This window comes from Heptranchias perlo, chromosome 1 (assembly GCF_035084215.1).
Source record: "Heptranchias perlo isolate sHepPer1 chromosome 1, sHepPer1.hap1, whole genome shotgun sequence".
NCBI lineage: Eukaryota > Metazoa > Chordata > Chondrichthyes > Hexanchiformes > Hexanchidae > Heptranchias > Heptranchias perlo.
The window spans coordinates 108,899,716-108,926,077 of NC_090325.1; the positions used below are offsets into that span (position 1 = coordinate 108,899,716).

The following is a 26,362-nucleotide window of genomic DNA, read 5'->3' on the forward strand; positions in this document are numbered from 1 at the left end:
CTTATATGGTGCTAGAAAAGCTTCAATGTTTACAAGCAGCAGTGGTTAAACCAAACACATAAAAATGTTGAGGTGCTAAGTATCCAAAGGGCAGGAGTATCTGTCAGCAAGGAGCTCTGAGGATGAGTTTACTGAGCACCTCATATATTCAGCAGACCTGGTTGAAATACAGACTTTTGATCATGACTACTTTATACTTACGTGACTCTTTCACTAAAATTAGCAAAGATAGTAACTTCACCTAACATATGTTTAAAAAGCACTTCTCAAAATTATTGGAACCATATATTTTTTAAAACAATGAATTAATCAATTATGTGATTGCATTTTACCAAATGATTCATTATAAATTCTCCATTTAAGAGCTTTTAATACAGCATTAGGGTGTGATTCATGATTTTTTAAAAAAAGTTCTTTTTGCAGTTCCTGAGCAAGAACATTACTGGTCAACAAAAAAATAATCAATGAAATAATTGAACAAGGTGATCCAAACATAAATCAGGGTGAATTCACAGATCCTTTGCTCCCAATGGGGAGCTCCACTTGAAAGGAACACAGGTTAGAGAACCACATTCTCTTTGAATACGACTCTAGAACATAAGAACATAAGAAATAGGAGCAGGAGTAGGCCATACGGCCCCTTGAGCCTGCTCCACCATTCAATAAGATCATGGCTGATCTTCGACCTCAACTCCACTTTCCCGCCCAATCCCCATAACCCTTGATTCCCTTAGAGGCCAAAAATCTATCGATCTCAGTCTTGAATATACTCAACGACTGAGTACCCACAGCCCTCTGGGGTAGAGAATTCCAAAGATTCACAACCCTCTGAGTGAAGAAATTTCTTCTCATCTCAGTCCCAAATAGCCGACCCCATATCCTGTGACTATGCCTCCTTGTTCTAGACTCTCCAGCCAGGGGAAACAGCCTCTCAGCATCTATCCTGTCAAGCCCTCTAAGAATCTTATATGTTTCAATGAGATCACCTCTCATTCTAAATTCCAGAGAATATAGGCCCATTCTACTCAATCTCTCCTCATTGGACAACCTCCTCATCCCAGGAATCAATCTAGTGAACCTTCGTTACACCGCCTCCAAGGCAAGTATATCCTTCCTTAGGTAAGGAGACCAAAACTGTACACAATACTTCAGGCGTGGTCTTACCAAAGCCCTGTACAATTGTAGCAAGACTTCCTTATTCTTATACTCCAACCCCCTTGCAATAAAGGCCAACATACCATTTGCCTTCCTAATTGCTTGCTGTACCTGCATGTTAACTTTCTGTGTTTCATGTACAAGGACACCCAAATCCCTCTGAACACCAACATTTAATAGTTTCTCACCATTTAAAAAATATTATGTTTTTCTATTCTTCCTACCAAAGTGAATGAACTCACATTTCCTTACATTATACTCCACCTGCCACCTCAATTAACCTGTCTATATCCCTTTGTAGACTCTTTGTGTTCTCCTCACATCTTACTTTCCCACCTAGCTTTGCACGTCAGCAAATTTAGATACATTATACACGGTCCCTCCATATAAGTCATTAATATAGATTGTAAATAGCTGAGGCCCAAACACTGATCCTTGTGGCACCCCACTGGTTACAGCCTGCCAACTTGAAAATGACCCGTTTATTCTTACTCTCTGTTTTCTGTCCGTTAACCAATCCTCTATCCATGCTAATATATTACCCCCAATCCCATGAGCCCTTATCTTGTGTAACAACCTTTGTGTGGCACTTTATCGAATGCCTTTTGAAAATCCAAATATACTACATCCACTGGTTCTCCTTCATCTATCATGCTAGTTACATCCTCAAAAAACTCTTAATAGATTTATCAAACACTATTTCCCTTTCATAAAACCATGTGATTCTGCCTAATCAAATTATGATTTTCTAAGTGCCCCATTACCAGCATTTTCCTGACTACTGATGTCAGGCTAACTGGCCTGTAGTTCCCTGTTTTCTCTCTCCCTCCTTTCCTGAATAGCAGTGTTATATTTGCTAACTTCCAATCTACTGGGACTGTTCTAGAATCTAGATAATTTTGGAAGATCACAACCAATGCATCCACTAACTCTGCAGCCACCTCTTTTAAAACCCTAGGATGTAGGCCATCAGTTCCAGGGGATTTGTCTGCTTTTAGTCTCATTGATTTCTCCAGCACGTTTTCTTTACTAATATTAATTACTTTAAGTTCCTCACTCTCATTAGACCCTTGGTTCCCCACTATTTCTGGAATGTTTTTATATCTTCTACTGTGAAGACAGATACAAAATATTTGTTTAACGTCTCTGCCATTTCCTTATTCCCCATTATAATTTCTCCTGTCCTAGCCTCTAAGGGACCCATGTTTACTTTCCTTTGGTCCTGCCGATAACCTGGATTTGATCCCTGGTCTGTGCGGAATTATTTGATCTTGTTTGTGTTAGTGGTGGAGACATGACAATTGGCCTCAGTGTTGGCCTCAGGGGTCATTTACATACAGGAGCCTGGCTCTCTGGGGATGAAATGAAATGCAGCCAGCCTCTGAGGCCTGAGTTTTGGGCTGTTTAAACTCAAAGGGTGATTCCATACTCCTGCAGTCCCAGCAGGGAGTGGTGCTCATGTGGAGCACATTACAGGTGAGTTTCCACCTATTAAAATTAATGGATGAAAAATCACAGGTTGTGCTCTCACGATGGACTGCCTAGGAGTGCCGTTCCCTGCTGGAAGGGCAGGAGTGTGGAATCAGCACTTCAGTTCCTAGTGGACACAGGTTTGTGACAAAAATAGGAGCCTTCGTATACTGCAGGGAATTGAATAACCCAATAGAAGTTGATGCTTACCATAAGTCCCGCATTGAGGAAATCTTTGAGAAGCTCAACCTGAGAGTGATATAAAAGTGACAGTGTAACTCTTGGGGATTGACCCCACCCTGAATCCAGAGGGAGCCCCTTGGACAGTTTAAAAACTTGAACAGAGTTTTTTTTTAAAGTTTGAGAACACCGCTCTCAAGACACTCCAAATTTAATGGACAGGAGCTGGGTTCTGTGCATGCTTTCAAGAGGACCTCTCTCCTGGCCATTCGAACCGGGCAGGAGCCAGCATTAACAAGGTATTACCTGTCTGGAACAGATCATATCGATGATCATTCCAAGAATACAATTTTAACCATAAACATTTATTAACAAACCAAAAACTCCACTACTAAGGAGCCCATGAATTTATTAATCTTGAATTACAGGTGAAAGGTATTGATGGTAATTCAATGCTTTCTACCATAAAAGGTGACATCACTCACCCGGGGTGGAGAGTTTTCCACACCAATTCAGGCCGTCCGCCATATAACCAATCAGGGTGCTCTCGAGAGGCACAAGCTTCTCTGTGACCTCGGTGTAATGCTGGGTGAGTTTTCTTGTCTGGCTCCAGAAGATTGACTAGGAAATATGAACAATCTCAGCATTGAAATGTTATCGGAACTCGAGGAAAATAACATTTAAATTACTAAAGTACTTTGGGATTGGACTACAGGATCGTCTTACTTTGGAGTTTTCTTTCTTAAATTAACAGCCATATTAAAAGAAAATAATCAGGGGATAAATATTTTATGAATCTTACTGGAGGTCAGTGACTGACCTCCTAATAGGGAGTTGCCATTTTTTCCTATTCAGGGAGGATAGGATGCCTAGAGTTGACACATTAGCAGCTACCCAGACACTCTTAGCTTGCACTGTCACTCAGCAATGTACAAAGAGCCATAAAGAGATGCTACAGGTCGGACAGATTTAAAAACATCATAAATTGGGATGTGGCAAAAATTATTTTTAAGGAATCCGCAGGGTGTGTAATAGAATCATTGGAGTAGATTTTGACTTTGTGCAACAGTGTAAAACGGATGATAGCGAATCGGCAGCCTGTTATTCATCCCTCCCGATTTTTATTTTATATCGGGCCAGATTTTGCTGTAAAAATAACGGTGAGGCTAACAGCGCTTATTTATGTACAAATCAAAAAGCAACTTCCGGTGACTACACATGCGCAGTTAAACCGGAAATTCGGAAGTTGCTGTACGAGATGACCTGCTCCCCCAAAAGCTGCGGGAAAATGGCATCTCGCCGTCTGACTCCCCAATGGCGTGAAGTTCCTGTACTGATATCGCAGATACGGACTAAACTCGCCAAAAAAAGTTAAGTCAAGTCATTTCATGTCTAAGTGCCATTTTAACAGCGTGGTAAGTCTTAATTACTGCCAAACAATCTCTCCGGCACTGAAAATTAACTTTTACAAATGTGGAGGCTCATTCCTTCTGATTTTAATTAATTATTGTTGGGCATTGGTTAAGGAGATACACAGTTGCTTGCCCTGTTCATACAGGTCCCAGATGCCTTGTAGAGTGCGCCACGCTGAATGGTTGTCTTATTGACAAGAACCTACTGTGCAAAAGCTCATAGGAAGTCTAACGACCCTCAAATTCAATGGAATTAAAAATCGGGAGAGATGTAAAACAGGCTGCTGGTTCGCCATCACCCATTTTACACTATCGCACAAAGTCAAACAACAGCAAAGAAATAGCCCATCAAATCTGCACTGGTGTTTATATCCACATGAGCTAACTAGTCTAATCCCCCTCTCCTGCTCACTCCTTAGCTCCTTCAGTTTTCCTCTTTCACAAGCAACTATCGACTTATCTATTTAAAAGAATTTCTGAACCATGCTTCAAGGCTGAAGCACCATGATTATACAGTCCCTCCCACCCATCCCTCTCTTCACCCCCCACCCCCGTCCATCTGCACTCCCACCACCCCTCCCCCTCCAACCCCACCCCTCACCATCATCCAGCCCCTCTTCCCCCCCCACCCCCACTCCATCCATGCCAACGACCACCCCCACCACCCATCCCCCCTCCCCTCCCCCTCCAAACCCACCCCCTCACCACACCCCCACCATCACCCACCCTCCTCCTCTCCCTCCCCACCCTCATGACCCCCACCCCAATGCAACCTCCTGGGAAAGGCAAAAAAAAAGAGAAAAAACCCAGGGCCAGTAAGGGAAAAAATACTTTGAAAAATTCCTCTCCGACCCCCTCAGGCCATCAAAACCAGTCCATGAAATAACATGGACCCAGTGTTATCTATCACATGGACCCGGTGTTATCTATCACATGGACCCAGTGTTATCTATCCCATGGACCCGGTGTTATCTATCCCATGGACCCAGTGTTATCTATCACATGGACCCGATGTTATCTATCACATGGACCCAGTGTTATCTCTCACATGGACCCAGTGTTATCTATCACATGGACCCAGTGTTATCTATCACATGGACCCAGTGTTATCTATCACATGGACCCGGTGTTATCTATCACATGGACCCAGTGTTATCTATCCATGGACCCGGTGTTATCTATCACATGGACCCGGTGTTATCTATCACATGGACCCAGTGTTATCTATCCATGGACCCGGTGTTATCTATCACATGGACCCGGTGTTATCTATCACATGGACCCAGTGTTATCTCTCACATGGACCCAGTGTTATCTATCACATGGACCCAGTGTTATCTATCCATGGACCCGGTGTTATCTATCCATGGACCCAGTGTTATCTATCACATGGACCCGGTGTTATCTATCCCATGGACCCAGTGTTATCTATCCCATGGACCCGGTGTTATCTATCCATGGACCCGGTGTTATCTATCACATGGACCCGGTGTTATCTATCACATGGACCCAGTGTTATCTCTCACATGGACCCAGTGTTATCTATCACATGGACCCAGTGTTATCTATCCATGGACCCGGTGTTATCTATCCATGGACCCGGTGTTATCTATCACATGGACCCGGTGTTATCTATCCCATGGACCCAGTGTTATCTATCACATGGACCCAGTGTTATCTATCCATGGACCCGGTGTTATCTATCCCATGGACCCGGTGTTATCTATCCATGGACCCGGTGTTATCTATCACATGGACCCAGTGTTATCTATCACATGGACCCAGTGTTATCTATCCATGGACCCGGTGTTATCTATCACATGGACCTGGTGTTATCTATCACATGGACCCGGTGTTATCTATCACATGGACCCAGTGTTATCTATCACATGGACCCGGTGTTATCTATCACATGGACCCAGTGTTATCTATCACATGGACCCGGTGTTATCTATCACATGGACCCGGTGTTATCTCTCACATGGACCCAGTGTTATCTATCCATGGACCCGGTGTTATCTATCACATGGACCCAGTGTTATCTCTCACATGGACCCAGTGTTATCTATCACATGGACCCGGTGTTATCTATCACATGGACCCGGTGTTATCTATCACATGGACCCGGTGTTATCTATCCCATGGACCCAGTGTTATCTATCACATGGACCCGGTGTTATCTATCACATGGACCCAGTGTTATCTATCCCATGGACCTGGTGTTATCTATCACATGGACCCGGTGTTATCTATCCCATGGACCCAGTGTTATCTATCCCATGGACCTGGTGTTATCTATCACATGGACCCGGTGTTATCTATCCCATGGACCCGGTGTTATCTATCACATGGACCTGGTGTTATCTATCCCATGGACCTGGTGTTATCTATCCCATGGACCCAGTGTTATCTATCCCATGGACCCAGTGTTATCTCTCACATGGACCCAGTGTTATCTATCCCATGGACCCGGTGTTATCTATCACATGGACCCGGTGTTATCTCTCACATGGACCCAGTGTTATCTCTCACATGGACCCAGTGTTATCTCTCACATGGACCCAGTGTTATCTATCACATGGACCTGGTGTTATCTATCACATGGACCCGGTGTTATCTATCCCATGGACCTGGTGTTATCTATCACATGGACCCGGTGTTATCTATCACATGGACCCGGTGTTATCTATCACATGGACCCAGTGTTATCTATCACATGGACCCAGTGTTATCTATCCCATGGACCCGGTGTTATCTATCACATGGACCCGGTGTTATCTATCACATGGACCCGGTGTTATCTATCACATGGACCCAGTGTTATCTCTCACATGGACCCAGTGTTATCTATCCATGGACCCGGTGTTATCTATCACATGGACCCAGTGTTATCTCTCACATGGACCCAGTGTTATCTATCACATGGACCCAGTGTTATCTATCACATGGACCCGGTGTTATCTATCACATGGACCCGGTGTTATCTATCACATGGACCCGGTGTTATCTATCACATGGACCTGGTGTTATCTATCACATGGACCCGGTGTTATCTATCCCATGGACCCGGTGTTATCTATCCCATGGACCCGGTGTTATCTATCACATGGACCTGGTGTTATCTATCACATGGACCCGGTGTTATCTATCACATGGACCCGGTGTTATCTATCCCATGGACCCTGTGTTATCTATCACATGGACCTGGTGTTATCTATCACATGGACCCGGTGTTATCTATCACATGGACCTGGTGTTATCTATCACATGGACCCAGTGTTATCTATCACATGGACCCGGTGTTATCTATCACATGGACCCGGTGTTATCTATCACATGGACCCGGTGTTATCTATCACATGGACCCGGTGTTATCTATCACATGGACCTGGTGTTATCTATCCCATGGACCCGGTGTTATCTATCCCATGGACCCGGTGTTATCTATCCCATGGACCCGGTGTTATCTATCCCATGGACCCGGTGTTATCAATCACATGGACCTGGTGTTATCTATCCCATGGACCCAGTGTTATCTATCACATGGACCTGGTGTTATCTATCCATGGACCCGGTGTTATCTATCACATGGACCCGGTGTTATCTATCCCATGGACCCGGTGTTATCTATCACATGGACCTGGTGTTATCTATCCCATGGACCTGGTGTTATCTATCCCATGGACCCAGTGTTATCTCTCACATGGACCCAGTGTTATCTCTCACATGGACCCAGTGTTATCTATCCCATGGACCCGGTGTTATCTATCACATGGACCCGGTGTTATCTCTCACATGGACCCAGTGTTATCTCTCACATGGACCCAGTGTTATCTCTCACATGGACCCAGTGTTATCTATCCCATGGACCTGGTGTTATCTATCCCATGGACCCAGTGTTATCTCTCACATGGACCCAGTGTTATCTCTCACATGGACCCAGTGTTATCTATCACATGGACCTGGTGTTATCTATCACATGGACCCGGTGTTATCTATCCCATGGACCCAGTGTTATCTCTCACATGGACCCAGTGTTATCTCTCACATGGACCCAGTGTTATCTATCACATGGACCTGGTGTTATCTATCCCATGGACCCAGTGTTATCTATCCCATGGACCCAGTGTTATCTATCCCATGGACCCAGTGTTATCTATCCCATGGACCCGGTGTTATCTATCACATGGACCCGGTGTTATCTATCCCATGGACCCAGTGTTATCTATCACATGGACCCGGTGTTATCTATCACATGGACCCAGTGTTATCGATCACATGGACCCGGTGTTATCTATCACATGGACCCGGTGTTATCTATCCCATGGACCCGGTGTTATCTATCACATGGACCCAGTGTTATCTCTCACATGGACACAGTGTTATCTATCCCATGGACCCGGTGTTATCTATCACATGGACCCAGTGTTATCTCTCACATGGACCCAGTGTTATCTATCCCATGGACCCGATGTTATCTATCACATGGACCTGGTGTTATCTATCACATGGACCCGGTGTTATCTATCACATGGACCTGGTGTTATCTATCACATGGACCCGGTGTTATCTATCACATGGACCCAGTGTTATCACTCACATGGACCCAGTGTTATCTATCCCATGGACCCGGTGTTATCTATCCCATGGACCCAGTGTTATCTATCACATGGACCCGGTGTTATCTATCACATGGACCCAGTGTTATCTATCACATGGACCCGGTGTTATCTATCACATGGACCCAGTGTTATCTATCCCATGGACCCGGTGTTATCTATCCTATGGACCCAGTGTTATCTATCCCATGGACCCGGTGTTATCTATCCCATGGACCCGGTGTTATCTATCACATGGACCCGGTGTTATCTATCCCATGGACCCGGTGTTATCTATCACATGGACCCGGTGTTATCTATCACATGGACCTGGTGTTATCTATCACATGGACCCGGTGTTATCTATCACATGGACCTGGTGTTATCTATCACATGGACCCGGTGTTATCTATCCCATGGACCCGATGTTATCTATCACATGGACCCGGTGTTATCTATCCCATGGACCCGGTGTTATCTATCCCATGGACCCAGTGTTATCTATCCCATGGACCCGGTGTTATCTATCCCATGGACCCGGTGTTATCTATCACATGGACCCGGTGTTATCTATCACATGGACCCAGTGTTATCTATCCCATGGACCCGGTGTTATCTATCCATGGACCCGATGTTATCTATCACATGGACCCGGTGTTATCTATCACATGGACCCGGTGTTATCTATCACATGGACCCGGTGTTATCTATCCCATGGACCCGGTGTTATCTATCACATGGACCCGGTGTTATCTATCACATGGACCCGGTGTTATCTATCCCATGGACCCGGTGTTATCTATCCCATGGACCCGGTGTTATCTATCCCATGGACCCGGTGTTATCTATCACATGGACCCGGTGTTATCTATCACATGGACCCAGTGTTATCTATCACATGGACCTGGTGTTATCTATCCCATGGACCCGGTGTTATCTATCCCATGGACCCAGTGTTATCTATCCCATGGACCCGGTGTTATCTGTCACATGGACCCGGTGTTATCTATCACATGGACCCGGTGTTATCTATCCCATGGACCTGGTGTTATCTATCCCATGGACCCAGTGTTATCTATCCCATGGACCCGGTGTTATCTATCCCATGGACCTGGTGTTATCTATCCCATGGACCCGGTGTTATCTATCACATGGACCCGGTGTTATCTATCACATGGACCTGGTGTTATCTATCCCATGGACCCAGTGTTATCTATCCCATGGACCCGGTGTTATCTATCACATGGACCCGGTGTTATCTATCCCATGGACCCAGTGTTATCTATCCCATGGACCCGGTGTTATCTATCACATGGACCCGGTGTTATCTATCACATGGACCCGGTGTTATCTATCCATGGACCTGGTGTTATCTATCCCATGGACCTGGTGTTATCTATCCCATGGACCCAGTGTTATCTATCACATGGACCCGGTGTTATCTATCCATGGACCTGGTGTTATCTATCCCATGGACCCAGTGTTATCTATCCCATGGACCCGGTGTTATCTATCACATGGACCCGGTGTTATCTATCCCATGGACCTGGTGTTATCTATCCCATGGACCTGGTGTTATCTATCACATGGACCTGGTGTTATCTATCCCATGGACCTGGTGTTATCTATCCCATGGACCCAGTGTTATCTATCACATGGACCCGGTGTTATCTATCACATGGACCCGGTGTTATCTATCACATGGACCCGGTGTTATCTATCACATGGACCCGGTGTTATCTATCCCATGGACCCGGTGTTATCTATCCCATGGACCCGGTGTTATCTATCCCATGGACCCGGTGTTATCTATCACATGGACCTGGTGTTATCTATCACATGGACCCGGTGTTATCTATCACATGGACCCGGTGTTATCTATCCCATGGACCCGGTGTTATCTATCACATGGACCCAGTGTTATCTATCACATGGACCCGGTGTTATCTATCCCATGGACCCCGTGTTATCTATCCCATGGACCCGGTGTTATCTATCACATGGACCCAGTGTTATCTATCACATGGACCCGGTGTTATCTATCCCATGGACCCGGTGTTATCTATCACATGGACCCGGTGTTATCTATCACATGGACCCGGTGTTATCTATCCCATGGACCTGGTGTTATCTATCACATGGACCCGGTGTTATCTATCCCATGGACCCGGTGTTATCTATCACATGGACCCAGTGTTATCTATCACATGGACCCGGTGTTATCTATCCCATGGACCCGGTGTTATCTATCCCATGGACCCGGTGTTATCTATCACATGGACCCGGTGTTATCTATCCCATGGACCCGGTGTTATCTATCCCATGGACCTGGTGTTATCTATCCCATGGACCCGGTGTTATCTATCCCATGGACCCGGTGTTATCTATCCCATGGACCCGGTGTTATCTATCCCATGGACCTGGTGTTATCTATCCCATGGACCCGGTGTTATCTATCCCATGGACCCGGTGTTATCTATCACATGGACCCGGTGTTATCTATCACATGGACCCGGTGTTATCTATCACATGGACCCGGTGTTATCTATCACATGGACCCGGTGTTATCTATCCCATGGACCTGGTGTTATCTATCACATGGACCCGGTGTTATCTATCCATGGACCCGGTGTTATCTATCACATGGACCCAGTGTTATCTATCACATGGACCCAGTGTTATCTATCACATGGACCCGGTGTTATCTATCCCATGGACCCGATGTTATCTCTCACATGGACCCAGTGTTATCTATCACATGGACCCAGTGTTATCTATCCCATGGACCCGATGTTATCTCTCACATGGACCCAGTGTTATCTATCACATGGACCCGGTGTTATCTATCCCATGGACCTGGTGTTATCTATCACATGGACCCGGTGTTATCTATCCCATGGACCCAGTGTTATCTATCCCATGGACCCGATGTTATCTATCACATGGACCCAGTGTTATCTATCACATGGACCCAGTGTTATCTATCCCACGGACCCGATGTTATCTCTCACATGGACCCAGTGTTATCTATCCCATGGACCCGGTGTTATCTATCACATGGACCCGGTGTTATCTATCCCATGGACCCAGTGTTATCTATCCCATGGACCCGGTGTTATCTATCACATGGACCCGGTGTTATCTATCACATGGACCCGGTGTTATCTATCCATGGACCTGGTGTTATCTATCCCATGGACCTGGTGTTATCTATCCCATGGACCCAGTGTTATCTATCACATGGACCCGGTGTTATCTATCCATGGACCTGGTGTTATCTATCCCATGGACCCAGTGTTATCTATCCCATGGACCCGGTGTTATCTATCACATGGACCCGGTGTTATCTATCCCATGGACCTGGTGTTTTCTATCCCATGGACCTGGTGTTATCTATCACATGGACCTGGTGTTATCTATCCCATGGACCTGGTGTTATCTATCCCATGGACCCAGTGTTATCTATCACATGGACCCGGTGTTATCTATCACATGGACCCGGTGTTATCTATCACATGGACCCGGTGTTATCTATCACATGGACCCGGTGTTATCTATCCCATGGACCCAGTGTTATCTATCACATGGACCTGGTGTTATCTATCCCATGGACCCGGTGTTATCTATCACATGGACCTGGTGTTATCTATCCCATGGACCCGGTGTTATCTATCACATGGACCTGGTGTTATCTATCCCATGGACCCGGTGTTATCTATCCCATGGACCCGGTGTTATCTATCCCATGGACCCGGTGTTATCTATCACATGGACCCAGTGTTATCTATCACATGGACCCGGTGTTATCTATCACATGGACCCGGTGTTATCTATCACATGGACCCAGTGTTATCTATCACATGGACCCGGTGTTATCTATCCCATGGAACCGGTGTTATCTATCACATGGACCCGGTGTTATCTATCACATGGACCCGGTGTTATCTATCACATGGACCCGGTGTTATCTATCCCATGGACCCGGTGTTATCTATCACATGGACCCAGTGTTATCTATCACATGGACCCGGTGTTATCTATCCCATGGACCCGGTGTTATCTATCCCATGGACCCGGTGTTATCTATCACATGGACCCAGTGTTATCTATCACATGGACCCGGTGTTATCTATCCCATGGACCCGGTGTTATCTATCACATGGACCCGGTGTTATCTATCACATGGACCCGGTGTTATCTATCCCATGGACCTGGTGTTATCTATCACATGGACCCGGTGTTATCTATCCCATGGACCCGGTGTTATCTATCACATGGACCCAGTATTATCTATCACATGGACCCGGTGTTATCTATCCCATGGACCCGGTGTTATCTATCCCATGGACCCGGTGTTATCTATCACATGGACCCGGTGTTATCTATCCCATGGACCCGGTGTTATCTATCCCATGGACCTGGTGTTATCTATCCCATGGACCCGGTGTTATCTATCCCATGGACCCGGTGTTATCTATCCCATGGACCCGGTGTTATCTATCCCATGGACCTGGTGTTATCTATCCCATGGACCCGGTGTTATCTATCCCATGGACCCGGTGTTATCTATCACATGGACCCGGTGTTATCTATCACATGGACCCGGTGTTATCTATCACATGGACCCGGTGTTATCTATCACATGGACCCGGTGTTATCTATCCATGGACCCGGTGTTATCTATCACATGAACCCAGTGTTATCTATCACATGGACCCAGTGTTATCTATCACATGGACCCGGTGTTATCTATCCCATGGACCCGATGTTATCTCTCACATGGACCCAGTGTTATCTATCACATGGACCCAGTGTTATCTATCCCATGGACCCGATGTTATCTCTCACATGGACCCAGTGTTATCTATCACATGGACCCGGTGTTATCTATCCCATGGACCTGGTGTTATCTATCACATGGACCCGGTGTTATCTATCCCATGGACCCAGTGTTATCTATCCCATGGACCCGATGTTATCTATCACATGGACCCAGTGTTATCTATCACATGGACCCAGTGTTATCTATCCCACGGACCCGATGTTATCTCTCACATGGTCCCAGTGTTATCTATCACATGGACCCGGTGTTATCTATCCCATGGACCTGGTGTTATCTATCCCATGGACCCGGTGTTATCTATCCCATGGACCTGGTGTTATCTATCCATGGACCCAGTGTTATCTATCCCATGGACCCGGTGTTATCTATCACATGGACCCAGTGTTATCTATCACATGGACCCGGTGTTATCTATCCCATGGACCCGGTGTTATCTATCACATGGACCCGGTGTTATCTATCACATGGACCCGGTGTTATCTATCACATGGACCCGGTGTTATCTATCACATGGACCCGGTGTTATCTATCACATGGACCCGGTGTTATCTATCACATGGACCCGGTGTTATCTAACCCATGGACCTGGTGTTATCTATCACATGGACCCGGTGTTATCTATCACATGGACCCGGTGTTATCTATCCCATGGACCTGGTGTTATCTATCACATGGACCCGGTGTTATCTATCACATGGACCCAGTGTTATCTATCACATGGACCCGGTGTTATCTATCCCATGGACCTGGTGTTATCTATCACATGGACCCGGTGTTATCTATCACATGGACCCGGTGTTATCTATCCCATGGACCTGGTGTTATCTATCACATGGACCCGGTGTTATCTATCACATGGACCCGGTGTTATCTATCACATGGACCCGGTGTTATCTATCCCATGGACCTGGTGTTATCTATCACATGGACCCGGTGTTATCTATCACATGGACCCGGTGTTATCTATCACATGGACCCAGTGTTATCTATCACATGGACCCGGTGTTATCTATCACATGGACCCAGTGTTATCTATCACATGGACCCGGTGTTATCTATCCCATGGACCCGGTGTTATCTATCACATGGACCCAGTGTTATCTATCACATGGACCCGGTGTTATCTATCCCATGGACCCGGTGTTATCTATCCCATGGACCCGGTGTTATCTATCACATGGACCCGGTGTTATCTATCCCATGGACCTGGTGTTATCTATCCCATGGACCTGGTGTTATCTATCCCATGGACCCGGTGTTATCTATCACATGGACCCGGTGTTATCTATCCCATGGACCTGGTGTTATCTATCCCATGGACCTGGTGTTATCTATCCCATGGACCCGGTGTTATCTATCCCATGGACCCGGTGTTATCTATCCCATGGACCCGGTGTTATCTATCACATGGACCCGGTGTTATCTATCCCATGGACCTGGTGTTATCTATCCCATGGACCTGGTGTTATCTATCCCATGGACCCGGTGTTATCTATCACATGGACCCGGTGTTATCTATCCCATGGACCCGGTGTTATCTATCCTATGGACCCAGTGTTATCTATCCCATGGACCTGGTGTTATCTCTCACATGGACCCGGTGTTATCTATCACATGGACCCGGTGTTATCTATCCCATGGACCCGGTGTTATCTATCCTATGGACCCAGTGTTATCTATCACATGGACCCGGTGTTATCTATCCCATGGACCCGGTGTTATCTATCCCATGGACCCGATGTTATCTATCACATGGACCCAGTGTTATCTATCACATGGACCCGGTGTTATCTATCCCATGGACCCGGTGTTATCTATCACATGGACCCGGTGTTATCTATCCCATGGACCCGGTGTTATCTATCCCATGGACCTGGTGTTATCTATCACATGGACCCGGTGTTATCTATCCCATGGACCCGGTGTTATCTATCACATGGACCCGGTGTTATCTATCCCATGGACCCGGTGTTATCTATCCCATGGACCCGGTGTTATCTATCACATGGACCCGGTGTTATCTATCCCATGGACCCGGTGTTATCTATCACATGGACCTGGTGTTATCTATCCATGGACCTGGTGTTATCTATCACATGGACCTGGTGTTATCTATCCCATGGACCCAGTGTTATCTATCCCATGGACCTGGTGTTATCTATCCCATGGACCCGGTGTTATCTATCCGATGGACCCGATGTTATCTATCCCATGGACCTGGTGTTATCTATCCCATGGACCCGGTGTTATCTATCCCATGGACCCGGTGTTATCTATCCCATGGACCCAGTGTTATCTATCCCATGGACCCGGTGTTATCTATCCCATGGACCCGGTGTTATCTATCCCATGGACCCAGTGTTATCTATCCCATGGACCCGGTGTTATCTATCCCATGGACCCGGTGTTATCTATCACATGGACCCAGTGTTATCTCTCACATGGACCCGGTGTTATCTATCACATGGACCCGGTGTTATCTATCCCATGGACCTGGTGTTATCTATCCCATGGACCCGGTGTTATCTATCACATGGACCCGGTGTTATCTATCCCATGGACCTGGTGTTATCTATCCCATGGACCCGGTGTTATCTATCCCATGGACCCGGTGTTATCTATCCCATGGACCCGGTGTTATCTATCCATGGACCCAGTGTTATCTATCCCATGGACCCGGTGTTATCTATCACATGGACCCGGTGTTATCTATCCCATGGACCTGGTGTTATCTATCACATGGACCCGGTGTTATCTATCCCATGGACCCGGTGTTATCTCTCACATGGACCCAGTGTTATCTCTCACATGGACCCGGTGTTATCTATCACATGGACCCAGTGTTATCTCTCACATGGACCCGGTGTTATCTATCACATGGACCCGGTGTTATCTATCACATGGACCCGATGTTATCTATCCCATGGACCTGGTGTTATCTATCCCATGGACCCGGTGTTATCTATCCCATGGACCTGGTGTTATCTATCACATGGACCCAGTGTTATCTATCACATGGACCCGATGTTATCTATCACATGGACCCGGTGTTATCTATCACATGGACCCAGTGTTATCTATCACATGGACCCGGTGTTATCTATCCCATGGACCCGGTGTTATCTATCCCATGGACCTGGTGTTATCTATCACATGGACCTGGTGTTATCTATCCCATGGACCCGGTGTTATCTATCACATGGACCCGGTGTTATCTATCCCATGGACCTGGTGTTATCTATCACATGGACCTGGTGTTATCTATCACATGGACCCGGTGTTATCTATCACATGGACCCGGTGTTATCTATCCCATGGACCTGGTGTTATCTATCCCATGGACCTGGTGTTATCTATCACATGGACCCAGTGTTATCTATCCCATGGACCCGGTGTTATCTATCCCATGGACCCGGTGTTATCTATCACACGGACCTGGTGTTATCTATCCCATGGACCCGGTGTTATCTATCACATGGACCCGGTGTTATCTATCCCATGGACCTGGTGTTATCTATCACATGGACCCAGTGTTATCTATCCCATGGACCCGGTGTTATCTATCCCATGGACCCGGTGTTATCTATCCCATGGACCCGGTGTTATCTATCCCATGGACCCAGTGTTATCTATCACATGGACCCGGTGTTATCTATCCCATGGACCTGGTGTTATCTATCACATGGACCTGGTGTTATCTATCACATGGACCCGGTGTTATCTATCACATGGACCTGGTGTTATCTATCCCATGGACCCGGTGTTATCTATCACATGGACCCGGTGTTATCTATCCCATGGACCCGGTGTTATCTATCACATGGACCTGGTGTTATCTATCCCATGGACCCGGTGTTATCTATCACATGGACCCGGTGTTATCTATCACATGGACCTGGTGTTATCTATCACATGGACCCGGTGTTATCTATCACATGGACCCGGTGTTATCTATCACATGGACCTGGTGTTATCTATCCCATGGACCCGGTGTTATCTATCCCATGGACCCAGTGTTATCTATCCCATGGACCCAGTGTTATCTATCCCATGGACCCGGTGTTATCTATCCCATGGACCAGGTGTTATCTATCCCATGGACCCGATGTTATCTATCACATGGACCTGGTGTTATCTATCCCATGGACCCGGTGTTATCTATCACATGGACCCGGTGTTATCTATCCCATGGACCCGGTGTTATCTATCACATGGACCCGGTGTTATCTATCCCATGGACCCGGTGTTATCTATCCCATGGACCTGGTGTTATCTATCCCATGGACCCGATGTTATCTATCACATGGACCTGGTGTTATCTATCCCATGGACCCGGTGTTATCTATCACATGGACCCGGTGTTATCTATCCCATGGACCCGGTGTTATCTATCACATGGACCCGGTGTTATCTATCCCATGGACCCGGTGTTATCTATCCCATGGACCTGGTGTTATCTATCCCATGGACCCGATGTTATCTATCACATGGACCCAGTGTTATCTATCCCATGGACCCGATGTTATCTATCACATGGACCTGGTGTTATCTATGGCCCATGGACCCGGTGTTATCTATCACATGGACCTGGTGTTATCTATCACATGGACCCAGTGTTATCTATCCCATGGACCCGGTGTTATCTATCACATGGACCTGGTGTTATCTATCCCATGGACCCAGTGTTATCTATCACATGGACCTGGTGTTATCTATCCCATGGACCCGGTGTTATCTATCCCATGGACCCGGTGTTATCTATCCCATGGACCTGGTGTTATCTACCCCATGGACCCGATGTTATCTATCCATGGACCCAGTGTTATCTATCACATGGACCCGGTGTTATCTATCCCATGGACCCGGTGTTATCTATCACATGGACCTGGTGTTATCTATCCCATGGACCCGGTGTTATCTATCCCATGGACCTGGTGTTATCTATCCATGGACCCTGTGTTATCTATCACATGGACCTGGTGTTATCTATCACATGGACCCGGTGTTATCTATCACATGGACCCAGTGTTATCTATCACATGGACCCAGTGTTATCTATCACATGGACCCGGTGTTATCTATCCCATGGACCCGGTGTTATCTATCACATGGACCCGGTGTTATCTATCACATGGACCCAGTGTTATCTATCACATGGACCCGGTGTTATCTATCCCATGGACCCGGTGTTATCTATCCCATGGACCTGGTGTTATCTATCACATGGACCCAGTGTTATCTATCACATGGACCCAGTGTTATCTATCACATGGACCTGGTGTTATCTATCCCATGGACCCGGTGTTATCTATCACATGGACCTGGTGTTATCTATCCCATGGACCCGGTGTTATCTATCACATGGACCCAGTGTTATCTATCCCATGGACCTGGTGTTATCTATCCATGGACCCTGTGTTATCTATCACATGGACCTGGTGTTATCTATCACATGGACCCGGTGTTATCTATCACATGGACCCAGTGTTATCTATCACATGGACCCAGTGTTATCTATTACATGGACCCAGTGTTATCTATCCATGGACCCGGTGTTATCTATCCATGGACCCGGTGTTATCTATCCATGGACCCGGTGTTATCTATCACATGGACCCGGTGTTATCTATCCCATGGACCCAGTGTTATCTATCACATGGACCCGGTGTTATCTATCCCATGGACCCAGTGTTATCTATCACATGGACCCGGTGTTATCTATCCCATGGACCCAGTGTTATCTATCACATGGACCCGGTGTTATCTATCCCATGGACCCAGTGTTATCTATCCCATGGACCCGGTGTTATCTATCACATGGACCCAGTGTTATCTATCCCATGGACCCGGTGTTATCTATCCCATGGACCTGGTGTTATCTATCCATGGACCCGGTGTTATCTATCCATGGACCCGGTGTTATCTATCCCATGGACCCTGTGTTATCTATCCCATGGACCTGGTGTTATCTATCCATGGACCCGGTGTTATCTATCCATGGACCCGGTGTTATCTATCCCATGGACCAGGTGTTATCTATCCATGGACCCGGTGTTATCTATCCATGGACCCGGTGTTATCTATCCCATGGACCCGGTGTTATCTATCCCATGGACCCGGTGTTATCTATCCCATGGACCTGGTGTTATCTATCCCATGGACCTGGTGTTATCTATCCCATGGACCCGGTGTTATCTATCCCATGGACCTGGTGTTATCTATCCCATGGACCCGGTGTTATCTATCCCATGGACCCGGTGTTATCTATCCCATGGACCTGGTGTTATCTATCACATGGACCCGGTGTTATCTATCCATGGACCCGGTGTTATCTATCCCATGGACCCGGTGTTATCTATCACATGGACCCGGTGTTATCTATCCCATGGACCCAGTGTTATCTATCCCATGGACCCGGTGTTATCTATCCCATGGACCCGGTGTTATCTATCACATGGACCCGGTGTTATCTATCCCATGGACCCAGTGTTATCTATCACATGGACCTGGTGTTATCTATCACATGGACCCAGTGTTATCTATCCATGGACCCGGTGTTATCTATCCCATGGACCCGGTGTTATCTATCACATGGACCTGGTGTTATCTATCCCATGGACCTGGTGTTATCTATCCCATGGACCTGGTGTTATCTATCCATGGACCCGGTGTTATCTATCCCATGGACCCGGTGTTATCTATCACATGGACCCGGTGTTATCTATCCCATGGACCCGGTGTTATCTATCCCATGGACCTGGTGTTATCTATCCCATGGACCCAGTGTTATCTATCACATGGACCTGGTGTTATCTATCACATGGACCCAGTGTTATCTATCACATGGACCTGGTGTTATCTGTCACATGGACCTGGTGTTATCTATCACATGGACCCAGTGTTATCTATCACATGGACCTGGTGTTATCTATCACATGGACCCAGTGTTATCTATCACATGGACCCAGTGTTACCTATCACATGGACCCGATGTTATCTATCACATGGACCCAGTGTTATCTATCACATGGACCCAGTGTTATCTCTCACATGGACCCAGTGTTATCTATCCATGGACCCGGTGTTATCTATCCCATGGACCTGGTGTTATCTATCCCATGGACCTGGTGTTATCTATCCATGGAACCTGTGTTATCTATCACATGGACCTGGTGTTATCTATCACATGGACCCAGTGTTATCTATCACATGGACCCAGTGTTATCTATCACATGGACCCAGTGTTATCTATCCCATGGACCCAGTGTTATCTATCCATGGACCCGGTGTTATCTATCCCATGGACCTGGTGTTATCTATCCATGGAACCTGTGTTATCTATCACATGGACCTGGTGTTATCTATCACATGGACCCAGTGTTATCTATCACATGGACCCAGTGTTATCTATCCCATGGACCCAGTGTTATCTATCCCATGGACCCGGTGTTATCTATCCCATGGACCCGGTGTTATCTATCCCATGGACCCGGTGTTATCTATCCCATGGACCCGGTGTTATCTATCACATGGACCTGGTGTTATCTATCCCATGGACCCGGTGTTATCTATCACATGGACCCGGTGTTATCTATCCCATGGACCCGGTGTTATCTATCCCATGGACCCGGTGTTATCTATCACATGGACCCGGTGTTATCTATCCCATGGACCCAGTGTTATCTATCACATGGACCCGGTGTTATCTATCCCATGGACCCGGTGTTATCTATCCCATGGACCCGGTGTTATCTATCCCATGGACCCGGTGTTATCTATCCCATGGACCCAGTGTTATCTATCCCATGGACCCGGTGTTATCTATCCCATGGACCCGGTGTTATCTATCCCATGGACCCGGTGTTATCTATCCCATGGACCCGGTGTTATCTATCCCATGGACCCGGTGTTATCTATCCCATGGACCCGGTGTTATCTATCCCATGGACCCGGTGTTATCTATCCCATGGACCCGGTGTTATCTATCACATGGACCCAGTGTTATCTATCACATGGACCCAGTGTTATCTATCACATGGACCCAGTGTTATCTATCCCATGGACCCGGTGTTATCTATCACATGGACCTGGTGTTATCTATCCCATGGACCCGGTGTTATCTATCACATGGACCCGGTGTTATCTATCCCATGGACCCGGTGTTATCTATCCCATGGACCCGGTGTTATCTATCACATGGACCCGGTGTTATCTATCCCATGGACCCGGTGTTATCTATCCCATGGACCCGGTGTTATCTCTCCCATGGACCCGGTGTTATCTATCCCATGGACCCAGTGTTATCGATCACATGGACCCAGTGTTATCTATCACATGGACCCAGTGTTATCTATCACATGGACCCAGTGTTATCTATCACATGGACCCAGTGTTATCTATCCCATGGACCCGGTGTTATCTATCCCATGGACCCAGTGTTATCTATCACATGGACCCAGTGTTATCTATCACATGGACCCAGTGTTATCTATCCCATGGACCCAGTGTTATCTCTCACATGGACCCAGTGTTATCTATCCCATGGACCCGGTGTTATCTATCCCATGGACCCAGTGTTATCTATCACATGGACCCAGTGTTATCTATCACATGGAACCGGTGTTATCTATCACATGGACCCAGTGTTATCTATCCCATGGACCCGGTGTTATCTATCCCATGGACCCGGTGTTATCTATCACATGGACCCGGTGTTATCTATCCCATGGACCCAGTGTTATCTATCACATGGACCCAGTGTTATCTATCCATGGACCCGGTGTTATCTATCCATGGACCTGGTGTTATCTATCACATGGACCCGGTGTTATCTATCCATGGACCCGGTGTTATCTATCCATGGACCTGGTGTTATCTATCACATGGACCCGGTGTTATCTATCACATGGACCCGGTGTTATCTATCCCATGGACCCAGTGTTATCTATCACATGGACCCAGTGTTATCTATCCCATGGACCCAGTGTTATCTATCACATGGACCCAGTGTTATCTATCACATGGACCTGGTGTTATCTATCACATGGACCCAGTGTTATCTATCCATGGACCCGGTGTTATCTATCCATGGACCCGGTGTTATCTATCCCATGGACCCGGTGTTATCTATCCCATGGACCCAGTGTTATCTATCACATGGACCCAGTGTTATCTATCCCATGGACCCAGTGTTATCTATCACATGGACCCGGTGTTATCTATCCCATGGACCCAGTGTTATCTATCACATGGACCCAGTGTTATCTATCACATGGACCCAGTGTTATCTATCACATGGACCCAGTGTTATCTATCACATGGACCTGGTGTTATCTATCCATGGACCCGGTGTTATCTATCCATGGACCCGGTGTTATCTATCCCATGGACCCGGTGTTATCTATCCCATGGACCCGGTGTTATCTATCCCATGGACCCGGTGTTATCTATCCCATGGACCCGGTGTTATCTATCACATGGACCCGGTGTTATCTATCACATGGACCTGGTGTTATCTATCCCATGGACCCAGTGTTATCTATCACATGGACCTGGTGTTATCTATCACATGGACCCAGTGTTATCTATCCATGGACCCGGTGTTATCTATCCCATGGACCCAGTGTTATCTATCCCATGGACCCGGTGTTATCTATCCCATGGACCCGGTGTTATCTATCCCATGGACCCGGTGTTATCTATCACATGGACCCGGTGTTATCTATCACATGGACCTGGTGTTATCTATCCCATGGACCCAGTGTTATCTATCCCATGGACCCGGTGTTATCTATCACATGGACCCGGTGTTATCTATCACATGGACCCAGTGTTATCTATCACATGGACCCGATGTTATCTATCACATGGACCCGGTGTTATCTATCCCATGGACGCAGTGTTATCTATCCCATGGACCCGGTGTTATCTATCACATGGACCCAGTGTTATCTATCACATGGACCCGGTGTTATCTATCCATGGACCTGGTGTTATCTATCCCATGGACCCAGTGTTATCTATCCCATGGACCCAGTGTTATCTATCCCATGGACCCGGTGTTATCTATCCCATGGACCCGGTGTTATCTATCACATGGACCCGGTGTTATCTATCCCATGGACCCGGTGTTATCTATCCCATGGACCTGGTGTTATCTATCACATGGACCCGATGTTATGTATCCCATGGACCCAGTGTTATCTATCACATGGACCCAGTGTTATCTGTCACATGGACCCAGTGTTATCTATCCCATGGACCCAGTGTTATCTATCCATGGACCCGGTGTTATCTATCACATGGACCCGGTGTTATCTATCCATGGACCCGGTGTTATCTATCACATGGACCCGGTGTTATCTATCACATGGACCCGGTGTTATCGATCACATGGACCCAGTGTTATCTATCACATGGACCCGGTGTTATCTATCCATGGACCCGGTGTTATCTATCACATGGACCCGGTGTTATCTATCCCATGGACCCGGTGTTATCTATCCATGGACCTGGTGTTATCTATCCCATGGACCCGGTGTTATCTATCCCATGGACCCGGTGTTATCTATCCCATGGACCCTGTGTTATCTATCACATGGACCCGGTGTTATCTATCACATGGACCCGGTGTTATCTATCCCATGGACCCGGTGTTATCTATCACATGGACCTGGTGTTATCTATCACATGGACCCAGTGTTATCTATCACATGGACCCGGTGTTATCTATCCCATGGACCCGGTGTTATCTATCACATGGACCCGGTGTTATCTATCACATGGACCCGGTGTTATCTATCCCATGGACCCGGTGTTATCTATCACATGGACCCGGTGTTATCTATCCCATGGACCCGGTGTTATCTATCACATGGACCTGGTGTTATCTATCACATGGACCCAGTGTTATCTATCCCATGGACCCGGTGTTATCTATCCCATGGACCCGGTGTTATCTATCACATGGACCCGGTGTTATCTATCACATGGACCTGGTGTTATCTATCACATGGACCCGGTGTTATCTATCCCATGGACCTGGTGTTATCTATCCCATGGACCCAGTGTTATCTATCCCATGGACCTGGTGTTATCTATCCATGGACCTGGTGTTATCTATCACATGGACCTGGTGTTATCTATCCATGGACCCGGTGTTATCTATCCCATGGACCCGGTGTTATCTATCCCATGGACCCAGTGTTATCTATCACATGGACCCGATGTTATCTATCACTTGGACCCGGTGTTATCTATCCCATGGACCCTGTGTTATCTATCACATGGACCCGGTGTTATCTATCCCATGGACCCGGTGTTATCTATCCCATGGACCCGGTGTTATCTATCCCATGGACCCGGTGTTATCTATCCCATGGACCCGGTGTTATCTATCCCATGGACCCTGTGTTATCTATCACATGGACCCGGTGTTATCTATCACATGGACCCGGTGTTATCTATCCCATGGACCCGGTGTTATCTATCCCATGGACCCTGTGTTATCTATCACATGGACCTGGTGTTATCTATCCCATGGACCTGGTGTTATCTATCCCATGGACCTGGTGTTATCTATCCCATGGACCCGGTGTTATCTATCCCATGGACCCAGTGTTATCTATCCCATGGACCCGGTGTTATCTATCCCATGGACCCGGTGTTATCTATCCCATGGACCCGGTGTTATCTATCCCATGGACCCGGTGTTATCTATCCCATGGACCCGGTGTTATCTATCACATGGACCCAGTGTTATCTATCCATGGACCCGGTGTTATCTATCCCATGGACCTGGTGTTATCTATCCCATGGACCCAGTGTTATCTATCCCATGGACCCGGTGTTATCTATCACATGGACCCGGTGTTATCTATCACATGGACCCAGTGTTATCTATCACATGGACCCGGTGTTATCTATCACATGGACCCGGTGTTATCTATCCCATGGACCCGGTGTTATCTATCCCATGGACCTGGTGTTATCTATCCCATGGACCCTGTGTTATCTATCACATGGACCCGGTGTTATCTATCCCATGGACCCAGTGTTATCTATCCCATGGACCCGGTGTTATCTATCACATGGACCCGGTGTTATCTATCCCATGGACCCAGTGTTATCTATCCCATGGACCTGGTGTTATCTATCCCATGGACCCTGTGTTATCTATCACATGGACCCGGTGTTATCTATCACATGGACCCGGTGTTATCTATCACATGGACCTGGTGTTATCTATCCCATGGACCTGGTGTTATCTATCCCATGGACCCGGTGTTATCTATCCCATGGACCCAGTGTTATCTATCCCATGGACCCGGTGTTATCTATCCCATGGACCCAGTGTTATCTATCACATGGACCCAGTGTTATCTCTCACATGGACCCGGTGTTATCTATCCCATGGACCCAGTGTTATCTATCCCATGGACCCGGTGTTATCTATCCCATGGACCCAGTGTTATCTCTCACATGGACCCGGTGTTATCTATCCCATGGACCCAGTGTTATCTCTCACATGGACCTGGTGTTATCTATCACATGGACCTGGTGTTATCTATCCCATGGACCCGGTGTTATCTATCCCATGGACCCGATGTTATCTATCACATGGACCCAGTGTTATCTCTCACATGGACCCAGTGTTATCTCTCACATGGACCCGGTGTTATCTATCCCATGGACCCAGTGTTATC

The 26,362-nt window shown here is 47.0% G+C and overlaps 1 protein-coding gene across 1 annotated transcript in view; it reads right to left on the bottom strand.

Moving 5' to 3' along the window:
• LOC137338514 (ADP-ribosyl cyclase/cyclic ADP-ribose hydrolase 1-like) overlaps window positions 1-26,362 on the bottom strand; it is an 83,415-nt gene that overhangs the window by 12,425 nt on the left and 44,628 nt on the right. The window contains exon 4 of the mRNA XM_068001827.1: window positions 3,291-3,426. Within this exon, the coding sequence (XP_067857928.1) occupies window positions 3,291-3,426 (136 nt within the window). The remainder of the gene's footprint in view (window positions 1-3,290; window positions 3,427-26,362) is intronic.